At 47.4% G+C, this 17,409-nt stretch overlaps 1 protein-coding gene across 1 annotated transcript; it reads right to left on the reverse strand.

Annotated features, from left to right (window-relative positions):
• Nucleotides 1-9,553: 9,553 nt before the first annotated feature.
• FZD8 (frizzled class receptor 8) lies at nucleotides 9,554-12,448 on the reverse strand. Its single transcript, XM_033165502.1, has one exon. The coding sequence runs from the start codon at nucleotides 12,348-12,350 to the stop codon at nucleotides 10,233-10,235; it is 2,118 nt and encodes a 705-aa protein (XP_033021393.1). The 5' UTR covers nucleotides 12,351-12,448; the 3' UTR covers nucleotides 9,554-10,232.
• Between the last annotated feature and the right edge of the window lie 4,961 nt (nucleotides 12,449-17,409).

Raw genomic sequence — 17,409 nt, forward strand, 5'->3', positions numbered from 1 at the left:
ACATACCACTTTGTACTTAAAAAAAAGAATAATTCACCTTGGAAAAGTGTGTGTTCTGTAAAAGTGCACAGAATGTAGTAGATCAGTACAGAATATGGATTGCTCCAAACATCAACCTTCATATTTGAAAGAGTAAGCATCTAATCTTCAGCATTTGTGAAAGGTAAGCTTGAAAGTGTGGGGGAAATGCCTGCTGAAAAATTCAAAATTTAAGGTTGCTATAAAATTTCTAATGGTCAGATTCAGTGCTTCAAATGGCAACATATATCTTCCAAACCTGCATTATGACAATTGGTTTGCTTGCATGACGTCCAACATTAGCAGAAATATATAGCTATGGAGTGGGATTATTCTGATAGCTCAGCCCTATTTATTTTTCTCTTACTGGAATTTTGGAAAGCTTTGTTTCTGATCTATTTATCCCCAAAGTGTGCTGGAAGTGCAATCGCAGGCCGGCCTGTGCTATTAAAATGAGACCTCCCCTTTAGTACAATCATGTAATTGACATACTGCTCTCTAGAAGAATCGGAAGAGTGTAAGATTTAAACCTTGGTGTTGCAAATAAGTCAGTAGATCTTTAATTTCAATGGGTCTACTCTTCGTATGGCTAGCATTGGATGCAACCCTTTACCTCCACGTTGTCCACCCTAAGAACTAGCAGATATCTTAGCAGAGTAGAAGTTATTGAACATGTTCTTGCTTCATTGACAACTGGATGCATACAAAGGTTGGCCTTGATAAATTCTACAGCGTTGCAAGCTGCCCAATGTTTTAGGATGAGTCTGATAGACCAGGCTATGAAAGGATGCCTGGCTTATAATGGAAGAGAGTAATCAAAACTCTTTCAGGAAAATCTGGATGAGTTTCCTGTGAATGAAATGGAGAGGCTATCTCATTCTGCCCAATTTGGTTTTCTTTTATTTCCCTTCTCTTACTAATCATTTTAGCTACTGCCTTTTTTCAGACAAGTGTGGTTTCAAGACTGAACTTTGGTTTTGGTTGAGGGTTACCAGGGAAGGTGGGTAGGAGTTATGACCCTCTTATGCTTGAAATGCACCACAATTAATTCACGGTTTTAAAACATCAATGTGAGATATTTGCCATGTAGTGTATTGGGTGAGTGGGTTTATACATTTTTTAAACCTCTTTGAGAGTTGCTATTACCTCTAAAATCAAGAATAGGTTTTCATTTCATCAAGTTATGGATGAGCTGGAGATTTTAGTATTTTAGCATTAAAAAGGCAATAGTATTGTTAATATTTTACACATCTTGCGTTTATGTGCTACTATTCCGAATGTTCTCACTGGAGTAGGATATTAATCCCTAAAATATAAATTTGTGTATGTGGCTGTTCCCTACATAGATTCAAAACAAAACAAAAGCTGGTTAATTATCATAGCTAACTGGCCTGAAGATACATTTCCTTTCAGTTGAAACACTTTTACTAGATATTTATGAAAAAATTAAAATAAATCCTTCCAGTAGCACCTTAGAGACCAACTAAGTTTGTTCCTGGTTTGAGCTTTCATGTGCATGCACACTTCTTCAGATACTTCAAATTCTTCAGAATTTCATCCTTTTTACCAGCAGAGGGCATGGTGAAAAGTTCTCTTATTCTCTTATTCCATGGAAGGGAAAACATTAGGATACTTCCTGCTCATGCAACACCATATAGGCAACTTTCTCTGAAGCCAGATAGGGTAGGATATTGGTTTGCCTGGAGCCTTTACATTTGGCACTATTTCTTAACAACCATGCCTGCAGCTAGATATTGTCACATGATGCCACTCCAGTCTCCACTAGTGGAGCAAGATTTCATGGGGTTGCAGATGCTCTTACCAGGGTCTGTGGGGGCAATGCACCACGACAGAGACCACGTTAAAGAGGCTTTGCTCTCCCACAGGCTCATTTTAGAGGCCCGACCAGGAAGGAATTATCCGACGTGCCCATGTCTGCCATTCCTGCAGTTAGAAGAGGAGATGCCCCATCAGAAAAGCAGCACTGGGTGATGTAGGTGGAGCAACTTTCAGAGACAGAACCTGCAGCCCCACTTTACCCTTGGAGTCTGAAATGAAACATTGCTGCGTTTGCAGGCTGGAGTTCAGCCAGTCCAGCTCCATTCCAGCCCTGAAAAGAATGACATACTGAATGAATTTGCTAGTCCTATATAGGATTCCACCTCATCCAGTCCTAACATTTCCCTGGGTATACTCTTTGCTTTGGGCTCCCATTGATATATTATGCACCATTTCCTTCTTGGCTTTTCTGCCAGCTGACGCATCTTCTGTTGGGTAAAAGTAGCTCCTCTCTTCACTGAGCCTGATATGAACCAACTTTTTTCATGACCCGAACCATGGCTTAGTGCAACCATGACTACATACCCTCCAACACTTCTCTGATGAAAATAGGGACGCCCCATTCCATAATGATAATTTTACTATTTATATACCACACATATTACTGGGTTGCCCCAGCCACGCCGAGCGGTTCCCTATACAAGATTGCCTTCAGACGGCTTGGAGGTCAGATAACTCCATGCCCTCCAACATTTCTCCAGTGAAAATGGGGACATCCTAAGGAAAAGTAGGACATTCTGGGATGAAATTATAAACTGGAACGGCTTCTCTAAATCAGGGAGGTCCCTGGAAAATAGGCACACTTGGAGCATCTGTGGCTATTATATCTAGATTGCTCCTCCCTGGTCGTTCTGCTGTGTCACTGTCTTGTGCTAAGCCACTACATGGCTTAGACTGTTGTCCAAAACCCTGGCTTCAGTGTACCAACCATGTACTGTAACCGAGGTTTGCCTCATGGTTTACAACAGGAGTTGGCCCTCTAGATTTTGCTGAACTGCCATCCGCCCTAGCAAGTGTGGCCTGTGATTAGGGGTAATAACAGTTGTAGTTCAGCAACATCTGGAGGGTCAGAGTTTTGCCACAACTGCTTTATGGCTTGTGGTTGGGTATTCAGGAGAGCTAAACCACGAACTGGGTTTGAATGACACGCAAACCATAGTTTAGGCCTGTGCTGCAAATGACCAGGAAACAGCAAAGTGGCTTTGAACTCCTCTCCAGGAACATGCACATTTGCATTAAGTCATGGTTTTCAGTTTTTGTTGACATGCAAACCAGGCCAGTGGTTGCACCTGGGGAAACTGGTCATACTACTGAATGTCCGCAGCATCATGGAAACTGGGATGGTGCTGGTGTGAGAAGAGCAGAGGGAAAGCTCATTATTATGCTACCTATTTAAAAATGTACACATGGCTAAGAAACTTCACTTGCAACTTCCTAGTTTGAATACTTGCTGTGAAATACACAAACGCAATTGTCACATGCAGTGATGTGCTCCATGGCCATATTCTTGATACACAATCCTGGACAACTTGCCCAGAATGCTAGACTCTTAAGAGGCAGGTCATTTATTTCCCAGGCTACAACCTGCACAGAACCAAGCAAGAAATCAGTACTTCAACCCAATGAGCAAGTTCTTCTCTGGTACCAGAAGTTGGGGGACTTCTTACCTGGAAAACCCGTGGAGTTTTGTGTCTCCACCAATGCTCCAAGAGGGAACTCTCAGTACTTTTGCCAGTAACGGTGTTCTTTGGGAGTTTGCGACTGAAGGAATGATGGGCACACATTCTTATATTTCGAGAAAGTTAAGGGTACCAACTTGAGACAAAGAAGGCAAGCTGCAAAGATCCAATATCTGATAGTACCCTCAGTGCACATATGCTGCATTGGTTAGTTTAAAAAGCCATACAACTTTGCCATTCTGCTAATACAAACATTGTAGTGTTTGGGTCCATATCAGCCGCATCTCTAAACACAAAAGGGAGCAAACCTCTTTCGACACAGTGCACGGGATTGTGCACGCACAATGTTAAACTTTTAAATCCAGAATACTTAATCCACAGTAAATTCTGTGGTCACAAATGCTAATGTCATTCTCTGCCTAGATGTTCATTGATTAACTCTCTTCCTTACACCAGGGGAGGGAAACCTGCGGCTTGTCAGAGGTTCAGTTCCCATCATTCCCAGCCAGCAATGGCCAATGGTTTGGGATGATGGGAGTTCTGGAGCACCGCAGGTTCCCCAAAACTAATCTAAAGAAATAAGAGAGTGGCCAGTGTGTAGGTAGGAAGAGAGTGGTAATTGATATTCGTAGTTGTGATTACAGAACAGTAAGCAAAAGGAAGTGAAATGTTTAAAGGGAAACTCTGTGGTCTGTGATTTGAAGCTTGTTCTAGTATCTTTCTCCTCAAGTGTCCAGCTCGGTCCTATTGCTTTTTTTTACTTGAAAGCAAACCCCATTGATTTGAATGCAACTTCAGCATATTGCAACGTGACTCTTTTTAAAAGAAATTTAAATGCAGACTAAATTAAACTATACATATGAATACAAAATATCAGATAGTATTCAACCAAGTTTTCCTCAGAGCTGCACCACAGAGATGAATGAACATGGCTAAATTGGGTTCATTTTAATAGGTTTACTCTGAGTAGAATTTACTTGTAATGCCACACATAGTAAAAAAAATACCCACTAACTAATCCACACAGCAGCCATGTAAGTCTGAATTAGCTTCCTGGTGATAAGACAGGTATGCACCCCTATATACACTTGCCTGGGAATAATCCCTGTTAAACTCAACGAAACCTTTATCTGAGTTGACTTGCCTAGGATGGCACTGGCAGGATGTACACGTATATATTATGAAGCCATAATGTGGACTGACACAATTTCCCTACATTAAAGTGAGTTGTATGCAAGGTTTTATCTTATACAAAGCAAATCTAAAGAAGTGGGGTTGGGGGTGGGAAGAAGAAGTAAATTATGACTGCCCGTTCTGAAACCAAATTTTAAAATGCACCCAATTCCCCTCGCTCTGTTTGTCAAGAGCACATACTATTTAAATTAGCACAAGTAAGTTGTTATTCACAAGCAATGGTCCACTTTGCTTGGGGTTGTTAAATTTCCTTTTTGGCCACTAAGTGGCACTGCTCCCTAACTATTCACAGGACGTTTTCCTCTACTTTTCTAAATTCGTCGTTTCCTCAAAGTCGAACTCAACAAGAAACCAACTTGACTAATTAGGAAGACTGATCTTGAGAAACATCCACTTTGTAGGGTGTTTATAATTTTATCCAATTTGTTTTAACTGTGAGGAGTTCTCCAATGCGGTCATGAACTTTCACAGCTTTCTACAGATTCCTTCAGGCTTGTTTTATTTGCATTGATTTTTAGCCCAATCTGTTTCCTGGGGAAAGCAGTATTTCTTAAAGGACCGACCAACCACCACCTAGATTTGCAACTAATTACGGGGATTTTAAAAAGCTGTAAAGGGCACTTCACATGTGGAAACACGTGTTGTTGAAATGTGAAATATAGTTCAACCTGGAGAGCTCAGTTGGTTAGAGCATGGTGCTGATAATGCCAAGGTTGCAGGTTCAATCCCCGTATGGGACAGCTGCATATTTCTGCATTTTGGGGGGGTTGGACTAGATGATCCTCAGGATCCCTTCCAACTCTACAATTCTATGATTCCACCCTCGGGGGTCCCAAGACTTCAAGTGACTGACGTGTGGTGAGACAAAAATTGAATTTCTGAGAACTATTCTAGCTAATAAGGAAAAGAACAATCCTGCCAACCAATACAACAGTAACGTAAAGTTTCTCCAGTACCTTTTGCATTCATCCGGCCACTGATCATCTACTAGAGAGTAGACCCATTGGAGCCAATGGGCTTAAGCTGGCCAAGTTTATAGATTTCCGTGGGCTTACTCCAAGGATGACTTTACAACACATGTCTTATTTCAGCCTGTTAAGCCCAAGTGGTGATTACAACTTCCCATCAGTCATACTAGCTGGAACTGATGGGAGTTGCAAGTCCCAAGCATTGGCTACCCCTGCTGTACGTGATTGTATTGCACTGGATAGACTCCCATGGACTACAAGAAGACCAAACCTATCCATTCTGAAGGAAATCAGCCCTGAGTGCTCACTGGAAGGGCAGATCCTGAAGCTGAGGCTCCAATACTTTGGCCACCTCATGAGAAGAGAAGACTCCCTAGAAAAGACCCTGATGTTGGAGGACACAAGGAGAAGGGGACGAGAGAGGACGAGATGGTTGGACAGTGTTCTCGAAGCTGCCAACATGAGTTTGACCAAACTGCAGGAGGCAGTGGAAGACAGGAGTGCCTGGCGTGCTCTGGTCCATGGGGTCATGAAGAGTCGGACATGACTAAATGACTAAACAACAACAACAACGTCTCTTGGAAAGAGCACAAGTTGCTCTGCATTTGCTTAGTTGCTAGAAAATGTACACTGTAAGCTACTTACTGCTTGGACAAGTCAAAGCAACAGCTTCAATCCTCAACCCCCATCTCACTTTAAAAATAAAAATTAAAAAATGCTGATCGGCTATTTTAACTCAGCAGGTTGTGTTCTGCTTCAGCAGCTGAAATCACATAAGAGCCAAAAAATAAATAAAAAATTTTCTTTGGACAAAACACATAAATTAATTCCCCATCTTAAGTTTTCCCTTATACAGGGAACAATAATCAAATGAGGAAATCCCTGTTTGGGGATTTTTAAAGGAAGGGAAGAGAAATGATGTGCCACACAATGGTAGTTCTGCACTTGCAAAGAATTGATTTGTCAGTGTGGCAGAACTTAGTTTTTGGAACTCCCTGCCCATTGATACTCACTTTACTGTACCTTTTTGGGCACCTACTAGAAACCCTTTTTCTTTAAGGAAACCTACTCAAGACACATAATTGAAGCATGCCTTTCATAACGCTTATTTTAAAAATGATTTTATTTGGGGAGGGGGGAATTAGGCTAACTTTTTTAAACATATGGTCTTATTGGTGAATTTATTGTATATTCTATATTTTATGAAAACCACTTAGAGATTTTGATGGTTAAGCAGTTTATAAATCCTGCTTAATAAATACCGTATTTTCCGGCGTATAAGACGACTGGGCGTATAAGATGACCCCCAACCTTTCCAGTAAAAATATAGAGTTTGAGATATACTTGACCGCAGATTCTCCACCCGGCGTATAAGATGACCCCAGACTTTTGAGAAGATTTTCCTGGATTAAAAAGTAGTCTTATACGCCAGAATATACAGTAGTAATGGGTGGCATTCAACTAAGTTTTAGTCAGAAAATTCCCATTGAAATTAGCCGTGTTTGTTAATTTCAGTAGGTCTGCTCAAAGTACAACTGAGTTAAATACTGGTAGCATGGAGGCAAATGTGAAAAATATACTAGGACTACCCTCTCTCACTCAGTGGTGTCAGGGGACTTAATATGTCACCACACTGTGGGGAAACGTAGTAGACCTTCTTCCCTTTTCAGTTCTGTTTGCAATTTTGACCTTAAGCAAAATGGCTGCCTAGCACCAAACAGTCCTGGGGCAGTTTCATTTTGGTTTCTTTTTACTGCTGTCATGCCCCCTGATCCACTGATCCTGTATTCTAGAAGTTATAACAGAAGCAACAGGCATACAAATATGAAGCAGAATATAGCTTTTTGTGTATTGAAACGTTGGTTATAAAACAAATATTGTAGTGCTAGAATTTCAAGCACTGAAGACTTCCCTTAAAACACACACACACACACACACACACACACACACACACACACACACACACAATGTCTGGTTGGTAATAGTTCTCCTCTGGTTCAATTAGTGGCTATAGAGAAGAATTTTGTTCTCTGCAAAAAGAAATGCTTTAAATTGAAGCAATTGTAAGAAGACCACCTGTAGAGTATTCATGGATTACTCTACCTCCCACCCACACCTTTATAATACTCTAACCGTGGGCCTTACTGCCTGCAGTCTGACTAACAATGCTAGGAAAATCTGTTTAAAAGGGTGTTCTCTCGTTTTCCTCTGGTGTTCACAAACTGTTACAAGTCTCCCTTAAAAAAAAATGAACGAATGAAAAAGCAAACCCCACATTCTTTTTAATTGAAGGACTCATGGTGGCCAATTGGTCTGCAACAAGAGAATCTGGGCAGGAGGTGCAATTTTTTTAAAAAAAAAAAGAAAGAAAAGAAAGCCACACCACACCCCCCTATGCAGTACATTTAGAGAAAAGATCAAAGTTTTTCCCCAATCTCAAAAGGAACCAAGATCCTGACAGATTAACCCTATTCATTTAGCTCCTCTTTAAAAGGAGATGTTCTGAGCCACTGGTGTAGACAGGTAAAAAGTTCAGCTTCCCCCCACACAGGAATTCTGCTAATTCCACCGCCTCTTACTCCAATCAATTAGCTTTAGCCTTGACAAGCACAGTCTCCATCTCCCAGCAGGGAGATATCTATCCCTAAGTGCTCCCCACCCCACTTTAAAAATTAAAAAAAAAAATGCTTCTGACAATTCTCAGCTTACTTTTCTTCCCTAAACCAGCTTTAGCATTTCTGCCTCAGCCTGCAGTAGGGGCAGGTGCTGCTCACCCCAACAAGCATGGACAAACACAGGCAAAATGGAGCATGCATGTCTCTCGCATTCCTAAAGCAACATTCATTGGGCAGAAGTCAAAACAAAGCAGCCAAGAGAGACGAATACCCGGCCCTTGTTTATATTCCTTGTGACAGGGCAGCAAACGGCTGCAAGAGAAATGATGGCCCACAAGGAAGGTTGCGAGTCTCCAGTGCATCTGCTCTAAAGGAGTCCTGAAGAGTCTGTGGGAGGAAGCAATTTGGATTACCACTCTTAAATGGTTCCTTTTCTCTCTTTTTTTTCCTTGTCAAGGAGCACCATAGTGAGTATGGAGTTTTGCATCCACCCTGAGGATTTTCCGCTGTTTACAAAGCAAAGCTCTTGAGGCGAAATACCTCAGCTGCATTACCTCCCAGCCTGCATTAGATTTCAGATGGCACTACTCGAAAGCAAACTGCTTGCGGATTGGGAACAGTTGTACACTTTGGAGTTAACAAGGCAGCTAGCTCCCTGTTGTCAAATCATATTCAGCCCCTTTGAGCCTCCAGAGTTGGCAATGAATCTTAAGGGAAAGGGAACATGGGCCCTCCAGAGGTTGCTGAATTACAACTCCCGTGAGCCCCAGTCAGCATTGCCAGTGGTCAGGAATGATGGGAGATGTAGTCCAACAGCAGCTGGGGGGAACCTTTGGCCCACCAGAAGTTGCTGAACTACATCCCCCATCAACCCTGGCCATTGACATGTTTGCTGGGGCTGATGGGAGCTGTAGTTCATTAACAGCTAGAAGACCAAAGGTTCCCCACACCTTTCTTAGAGGAACACTAAAGCACAGGATGGGGAATTGGTGGCACTTCAGATTCATCCCTGACCAGGCTGGCTGGTGCTGTTGGGAGTTGGACAGCAACATCTGGACTGCCACTGATTCTCCAACCCTGACTTAGAGGAACAAGGCCATTTAAATCTTGAAGGTGCAAAAAATCCCATGATTTTTTCCTAGTCAACTTTCCCTAGATATGCAAAATTTCACACTTACTCCAGAGTCAACCCACAGGAATAATCAGGGCATTGATAGGGGGATGTTTCCCCTCCCAAACAGATCATTTATCATTATTTTATTGACAAAATAGAATACTCAAATATTTGCTCTTAAGAGGGAGCAGTTGGTGGTAAGCCTCTAAACTTTTTTCTTTTTACAAAAAAAATTTACAGACTGTAAAGCATTTGGGTTATATACATATCTTACACATTTTGTACAAAGTACCAAATAATTATATAAATACATCTTTTAACATAGGAAACCCGTATTTATTTGGGGTGTATAATTAAGACACAACTTGAATGTGTTTAAGGCATCTGCCAGTTTGTTCATTTGATATTTTTTTTTAAAGAAAGTCATTTGAAAGTTTCCCAAACCCTGCAGTCCTATCATAGACACCTGCTGCTTTGATGTCACCTTTTGAGTTTGAAAGGAGGAGAAAAAGCAAAGCAGGGGGAGCCCCATCCAACAACCAAGAGGACTCCCGCCAGTCCAAGGAGCGGCTCAAGACAGTCCTTTGCATTGGGAGGCTGGTGCCTTGGAAGTATGGAGCACGTGACTCTACACAAGGAGTGTAGGAAGGGGGCTGAGGAGGAGCTGGCCTGGCACTTGACAGCCTCCAGCAGCTGTATCCGTCCTGCACCTGGAGAGGCCACCGGGAAGCTTGGGAATGAAGGGGAGGCAGGGAATATAGTCAGCTGCACCCTCTCCCCACCTGTCCCCAAGAACTCCCGTCTTTTACACCTGGGACAAGGGCATCTGTTTGGGGTATGAGACTGAGCTGGCGGTGCCAGACCTCCACGTTAAGCCGGTGCTGACGTCGCTGTACATGGACCCCGCTCCGCCCCCAAGTCCCCCCACCGCAGCGGCAGTCACCATGCCCCCTCCACCACCGCCAACCACTCCGATGCTCCCTGCCGCCACTGCGGCGGCGGTCCCCTTGCTGGCCCAGCAGCAACGGGTGCAGAGCGCCTTCCAGGACTCCAGAGTCTTCCCGGACCAGACCCACACTCCGGACGTGATGCCCACCACGAGGCACATGAAATACTTGAGCATAAAAACTGCGTAGTCTGGCCGGCGCGCCTGGTCGGGCTGCTGGTCCCTCAGGCAAGGGCAGTTGTGCGTGGCCTCCCAGCGGGGGCGGTTGTGCTGCTCGTAGAAGAGGCAGGCCACCACGCTGGCGGCCGGGACCGTGTAGAGGACGGTGAAGAGGCCCAGGCGGATCATGAGCTTCTCCAGCTTGTGCGTCTTGGTGGGGCCCCCTTGCTGTTTGATGACACTGCGGATGCGGAAGAGCGAGACGAAGCCCGCCAGCAGAAACATGGAGCCAATGGCCAGGTATATCAGCAAGGGGGCCAGCACGAAGCCCCGCAAGTTCTCCAGGCTCTGGTTGCCCACGTAGCAGATGCCCGCCACCGGGTCCCCGTCCACCGAGCTGAGCGCCAACACGGCAATGGACTTGACGCTGGGCAGCAGCCAGGCAGCCAGGTGGAAGTACTGCGCATAGCCCGCTATGGCTTCGTTGCCCCACTTCATGCCGGCCGCCAGGAACCAGGTGAGCGACAGGATGACCCACCAGATGGAGCTGGCCATGCCAAAGAAGTACACCAGCAGGAAGACCACTGTGCACAGGGCAGGGCCCGTGCTCTCGTAGCGCACGTGCTCCGCCACGGCTAGTTCCGGCTGCAGCTCCGCAGCGCCCCCTGCCGCCCCGCGCCCTCCGACTGCCGCGGCTGCTCCTGCAGCGCCCCCTCCGGCGCCCGCCGGCACTGCACCGGCCGCCGCGCCACCGCTGCAAGCCACTTTCTCGTGGCCGGCGACGAGGCGCACCAGGTAGCCCAAGGAGACGAAGAGGTAGCATGCGGCCAGGAAGATGATGGGTCGCTCGGGGTACTTGAAGCGCTCCATGTCGATGAGGAACGTGGAGACGGTGGCGAAAGTGGAGATGAAGCACAGGATGGACCACAGGCCGATCCAGAAGGCGGTGAAGGCGCGCTCGTCGGGGCTGAAGTACGGGTTGTGGCAGGGCAGCGCGCAGTTGGCGATCTGGCCTGTCTTGACGCGGTTGTAGAGCGGGTGGCGCTCGCTCGACACGGACACCATGGGCGCGCGGCACTGGCAGCCCGGCTCGCACGGCGCCGAAGGCCGGGCCTTGCGCAGGGGCGGCTCGGCGGGAGGCGGCAGCGGCGGCTGAGGGACGGCCGCGCCGGGGATCCTGGCGCCGCCGCCGGCAGGCTTGCGGTGCGGCGGCTTGGGCTGCGGGGGCGGCGGCGCGGCCGTGGCGAGCTCGGTGCGGTTGTAGTCCATGCAGAGCGTGTCCTGGTTGCCCTGCTCGGGCAGGCGGTCGCAGCGCATGCGGTCGGGCCACGCGAAGCCGTACTGGCGCATGAGGGGCGCGCAGCCGGCCTTGGCCCGCTCGCACACGCTGCGGCACGGCGGCAGCGGCTTCTTGTAGTCGTCCAGGCAGATGGGCGTGTACATGCTGCACAGGAAGAAGCGCAGGTCCGCCGAGCACTGGATCTCCACCAGGGGCCAGAACTGGTGCACCTCCAGCCCCGCCTCGTCCTGCGTGTCGTGGTTGAACTGGTTGGGCATGTACGTGTAGTTGTAGCCGATGCCTTTGCACAGGGGCACCGTGATCTCCTGGCAAGACAGCTCCTTGGCCGACGACGCCGACGCGGACGAAGAAGACGCCGAAGAGGACGAGGACGAGGACGACGACGCGGCTGCGGCAGCTGCTGCAGCCGCGGCGGCAGAAGCGGCCGAGGCGGCGCAGCTAGAGCGCGGCAGCCCCGGCGACCAAGCCGGCAGCAAGAGCGGGAGGAAAGCCACGGCCAACAGGTAACTGCGCTCCATGCTCGGCCCGGAGCGGCAGCGGCGGCAGCGCGTCCAGGCAGACTCCTCGGGCGCCGAACGAGCCAGCCACGCCGGTCCTCCTCCTGCTGCTGCTGCCGCTGCCAAGCCGATCTCCTCCGCCGCTGCTCCGGGCGCCACCTCTCCAAGCTCCAGCTCGCCTCGCCGCCTCCTTCCCGCGAAACAAGTGCGCCCTCCTGCTCCTTCCTTTCTCGGCTCAGTCCGCTTCCCGCCGTCTCGCGTTCATCTCTTCCCCGCTCGGCTTTGTCGCAAGGACTGGCTCCGGGCGGCGGCTGCTGCTGCTGCTCCTCCTCGCTTCCCGCAACTTTCCCCCAGCCGTGCCGTGTCAAGATGGCTGAGGAGCCCGGAAAGCTGCGGCGGCGTTCAGCGCTCTCTCCGCGCTTCCCGGGAGATCGCCGGTCCCCCTGCGCCCAGCGAGTCGCCTTCCCGATCCCCGAGCAGCTGCGGGAGACTTGCAGCGCTCGCTCGCTCGCTCGCTCCCGAAGAAGCGCTGCCACCTGAGAGAGAGAGAGAGGCTCGCGGAGCGGCAGTGGCGGCGGCAGCCCCGCCAGTCCCTTTGGCACAACTTCTCGCTCGCTCCAGCTCCAGCAGCGCCAATCCGGTGTCCGGGCTCTCAGGGATATTTATAGAGGATGATGCCAGGCCCCGCCTCGCCCGTCCCAGCTACCTATCACGAGGGCTCCGGGCGGGGAACGGGGACCCCGACCCAGCAGGCTAGCTTAAGGTGGAGCGGGTTTCGCGCCGGGGCGGGAAGGCGACTGCCGCTGCTGGCCCTTTAAGGCCCTGCGCTCGCTGTTGGTTCCTCGGTGTTTTTTTCTTCAGAAAAAGTGTAAATGACCCGCTTTAACGCTTTGGCAGGTAAGTTGCATAAAAAGGGGATTCTGCTCCAAACAACAACCAAGCTGCTCCAAACAACAACCCGCTCCCAGTCCTATAATGGCTAGTATTCAAGTCACATATAATAAACATGATTTCTTCCCCAGAAGTTCTGTGTTATATTGTTAGTGGGGCTGGAGAAAAACCATTCCCCCCTCCCGGCTTGAAATACTTGAGCTCAGCGGGGGCGCATGCAACAGCGTTTCCTTTTAGTTAATAAACAGTGTTGCAAACAGGTGTCCCTGTGTGTCTTCGTGCAAATTCTGCATTCGGGGCGCTCCCTTGGGAATATTATGGGGATGGATGGGGCGCTGCTTCAAATGGCATTATCTAGCTGGAGCGGCTAATGGTAGCAACTACTGCTGCTGCTGGCTGTGCTGTGCAGATTTCACTGGGATGTGGAGCTCCAGTACGTTTTGGTCTGGGTGGGATGGCAGCAGGTGGCATCAGTTTATTCATTGCTTTCCCTGACAGATTCAGAAAATGTTCATCCTTCAGGCCATTTCTCTCCCTCTCCCTTCAAATCTTGGCAGTCACCTTTTATATTATGTATTTATTTAATATGGACTTGCCTATCCCACTCCAACCCCATACCAGAAGTGGGGAATCTTCTTCATCCCCATCTCTATAAGCACAAGGCTCTTAATCTCAGGGTTGTGGATTCGAGCCCCACATTGGGCAAAAACTAAGATCCCTGCATTGCACCAGATGGGGTTGGACCAGATGACCCTTATGGTCCCTTCCAACTCTACAATTTTATGATTCTTATTGCACAGACCTGAAGGCAGCATTGCCCAGGAGACTTAATTTCTACACACATCGCTCTGTATCCTCCATCCAAGGCAGCCAAGAGGCATCATCAGAGTTACAGGGCACTTTCCAGCCAGGCAAAACCACCTGGGGATGCAAAGTGAAGGGCTAGTGAAGGGTTGGGGCCTGGGGAGAGTCCAGAGGGCCAGACAAAGAGGTATGGAGGGTCACATTCACCCCCCCCCCGGGCCTGAGATGCCTTACTCCTGGGCCTCTGCAAAAAACAAAACAAAACCTATTCCTTCTCTCCTTACCTAATTGAACCATTTCCACTGTCACAGTTTGGGCTCTGGACTTAATGGTCTTCCACCTCTTCTCTGGGTGGCAATGTGTGTTGGTTTGCTTATTTAAAAAGTTGCCAAGTCAACCAGTCCTACTGTGCTTAGGGATTTTCCTGCCCGATCCACTGTGTTGGGGCCTGGTCATTGGCCCCAAAGTCCTGCCCTGACGGCACCACTGATAGCTAAACCTAAGTGTGTGTGACTTAACATGTATTCTGACTCTGTGTATTCTTGCATCCACCCTCTCTTGTCTCTCCTTGTCTGAATTTTGGATTGCAAGCTTATTGGGGCAGAGTCCCTGACTTTGATGTTAACTCTGCTAAATCTTTTGTTCATTAATGGCATAGCATCTTTTTGCTATGTCAGTTTCCTTCAGAGGCCAGGAAACAACAATATAGGAAGTGTGTTGTTTAGTATGTGCACTAAGCAAATTGTGCACTTAACAAGTTTGAAATGGGATTTACTTTTGCTTAATGGGCTTATCATGCAGGCGCAAGGGATCTCATGGGCTCCCATGGTAAGCCCATTAAGCCGACTCAAATCCCATCTATTTTGATGACACTTATCTTCCACTACAGATAATGTTTTGCACGTGTGTTTAAATGGACCCCCCACATCTAAACTTCTTCTACATTTGCTTCCTTGCTGACCCGTCTGCCTAACCGATGAGCAAGCAGAGATCATTGCACACAGAGATGTGTGTGTCTCCCATTGCTGCACTGAATAACTGAGGGGAAAGGTTGCTAAAATAACTTTCAGCAGGAGTGCTGCGCTTTTCTTCCCCTAACCTCCACACTCTTGCCTGCTTTCAGTCTCGCTCACCAATGAGCTAAGGGTTTGACAGCTGCTCCATCCAGGCAGGGGCAGGGGAAGAACATCAAGAGGGAGTTAACAAGACCTGTCTGCCTGCTTGCCCCATGCAGTGACCCAAAGCCCAGGAACTATGAAGCTCCTTATTTCAGCTGCTGCAAAATGGTTCTGCTCAGAGTCTCAAACACAGAGGGAAGTTGCATGGGAAGGTAGGTGCCTTATACCAAGTCAGGTCAACAGTTCATCAGGCTCAGTACAGTCTAGGGTTTCAGACAGTGAACATCCCCAGTTCTACATGGAGATGCTGTGGCCTGAATCTGGGACCTCCTGTGTCCAAAGCAGATATCCCACCACTGAGCTATGGCCCTTGCATACAAGGGCACTTTTAGGATGAATTGACCATCTTCTGGCCACTGGCAGCAGCAGATCATACATGGAGTCGCACTGCACACTTTGACAACTCTGGAAGTAAAATACATACATACATACATACATACATACATACATACATACATAGGAGCTCTTAGATTAGATCAGACCAGACCATTAGTCTTATCTACCTTGGTTCTGACTGGCAGTAGCTCTCTGGGATCTTGGGAAAGCTTTTTTTTCTAGTCCAGCCCCCTGAGATCTATTTTAATCCAAGAAATGAGATGTGGAACTTTGGATCACTGAACATACTCCAGCATAGAGCTTTGGACCTTCCACAAGTGCTGGTTCCTTCAGTGTGAATAGAAGGGAACCCGCAGACCTGGCAAGGGTGAGGCAAATTCCACGTCAGGTACCATTAGGAAAGGGGGTGAAGAAGATCAAATGCCAATATTGCCAGAATGCCTTTATCCAAGTCTACAGTGCGGCCACACGGGGAATACTGCCGTTCTGGTTGCCGCACCTCAAAAAAGGATATAATGGAGCTGGTAAAGGGCCACGGAAATCATCAAAGGGATGGAGAAACACCTGGGCTTTGCAGCTTAGAGAAAAGATGAGTAAGGGGTGCATGAAAAAGGTGTGTAAAATTGGGCATGGCATGGACAAGTGGTGGACCGTCATGTTACTATGTCCTTGGGTCATCCAATGTAGATAAATGTTGAGAGACTGAAAATACATTGTCCTATGCCATAGTTAAAGCAGGGAATTTCAAGCTGTACTGGCGGCCACCAGCCTGGATGGTTTTAAAGGGGGAATTAAACAAATTCATGGCCACCAACAGCTACATGATTGTTATATAGGATGCTCTGATTGCTGGGGACCGTGAGCAGGAGAGTGTTATTGCAGTCACGTTCTACTTGTGGGCTTCCCATGGATTTCTCATTGGTCACTGGGGGAAGCATGCTTGACTTGATGAGCCTTTGCTCTGGTGCCATGGAGCTTGTGGGACGAGGATATATAAACCCCCAATGCAAAGGCACATATTCTAAATATATTTTGCATACACCATGAGGACTAGAAATCGAATTTTTACGTCGCCTCCATTTTATCACATGAGTGCTACATATGAAAACATCATGGGTCCATGGTGTGTGGAAGAGCTGATGGACGCTCCTGATCTGAAGTGACCCAGTGAAAACACAGTCAGAGGAAGAACAAATATTCATCCTCAAAGCTACATCCCTCTCTGGCACAAACAGATGCACATGGTCAGATTGCAACGGAGAGCATGATCAAACCTAGAAGGATAAAAATGTGGCTTTGCACACTTAATGGGTTATTAGTTGCTATTCAAATTATTTTGTGTGTGTGTGTGTGTTTTAAGAGGGGATCCATAACTAGGAGCATAGTCACAGAAAGCTTGCGTGCCAATGGAGGAAGTATTTGCCTTCAGAACTTTTACACAGCTTGAGCACATGATTAAGGATGTGATCCAACCCCCCGTTTGGCAAATAAATGAAATAAAAATTGAAAGCCAAGTATCATAAATGGAAGGGTTGAATGCTGAGTAACAGGTTAGATGCTGAAACCCCAGGATAATAACTATCTCAGCATGTGCAATGGTCAGAGATTATGGGAATTGCAGTTCAGAAATATCCAAAAAAGGCCAAAGGTTACCTACCACCCTCACTTTAATAATAGCCCCAACCCACAGTAAGCCCAAATGGTGGCCTTAGACTCCTTTGGGGATCATTTGCAGAGTCCTGAAAGAGAAGAGCTTTGCTGTCTGTCTGTCTGTCTGTCTGTCTATCACACGCGGATCTGGATCCAGACATTTAGAGGCCTCAAGCACTGAAAAGTGTATGGCCCTCGACCTTTTGCAATTCAAAATAAAA

The sequence above is a fragment of the Lacerta agilis genome, chromosome 12, assembly GCF_009819535.1.
Source record: "Lacerta agilis isolate rLacAgi1 chromosome 12, rLacAgi1.pri, whole genome shotgun sequence".
Lineage (NCBI taxonomy): Eukaryota > Metazoa > Chordata > Lepidosauria > Squamata > Lacertidae > Lacerta > Lacerta agilis.

Bases quoted from the DNA above. Each gene is read 5' to 3' on its own strand.
- FZD8 (XM_033165502.1), bottom strand. From the start codon at position 12,350: ATGGAGCGCAGTTACCTGTTGGCCGTGGCTTTCCTCCCGCTCTTGCTG.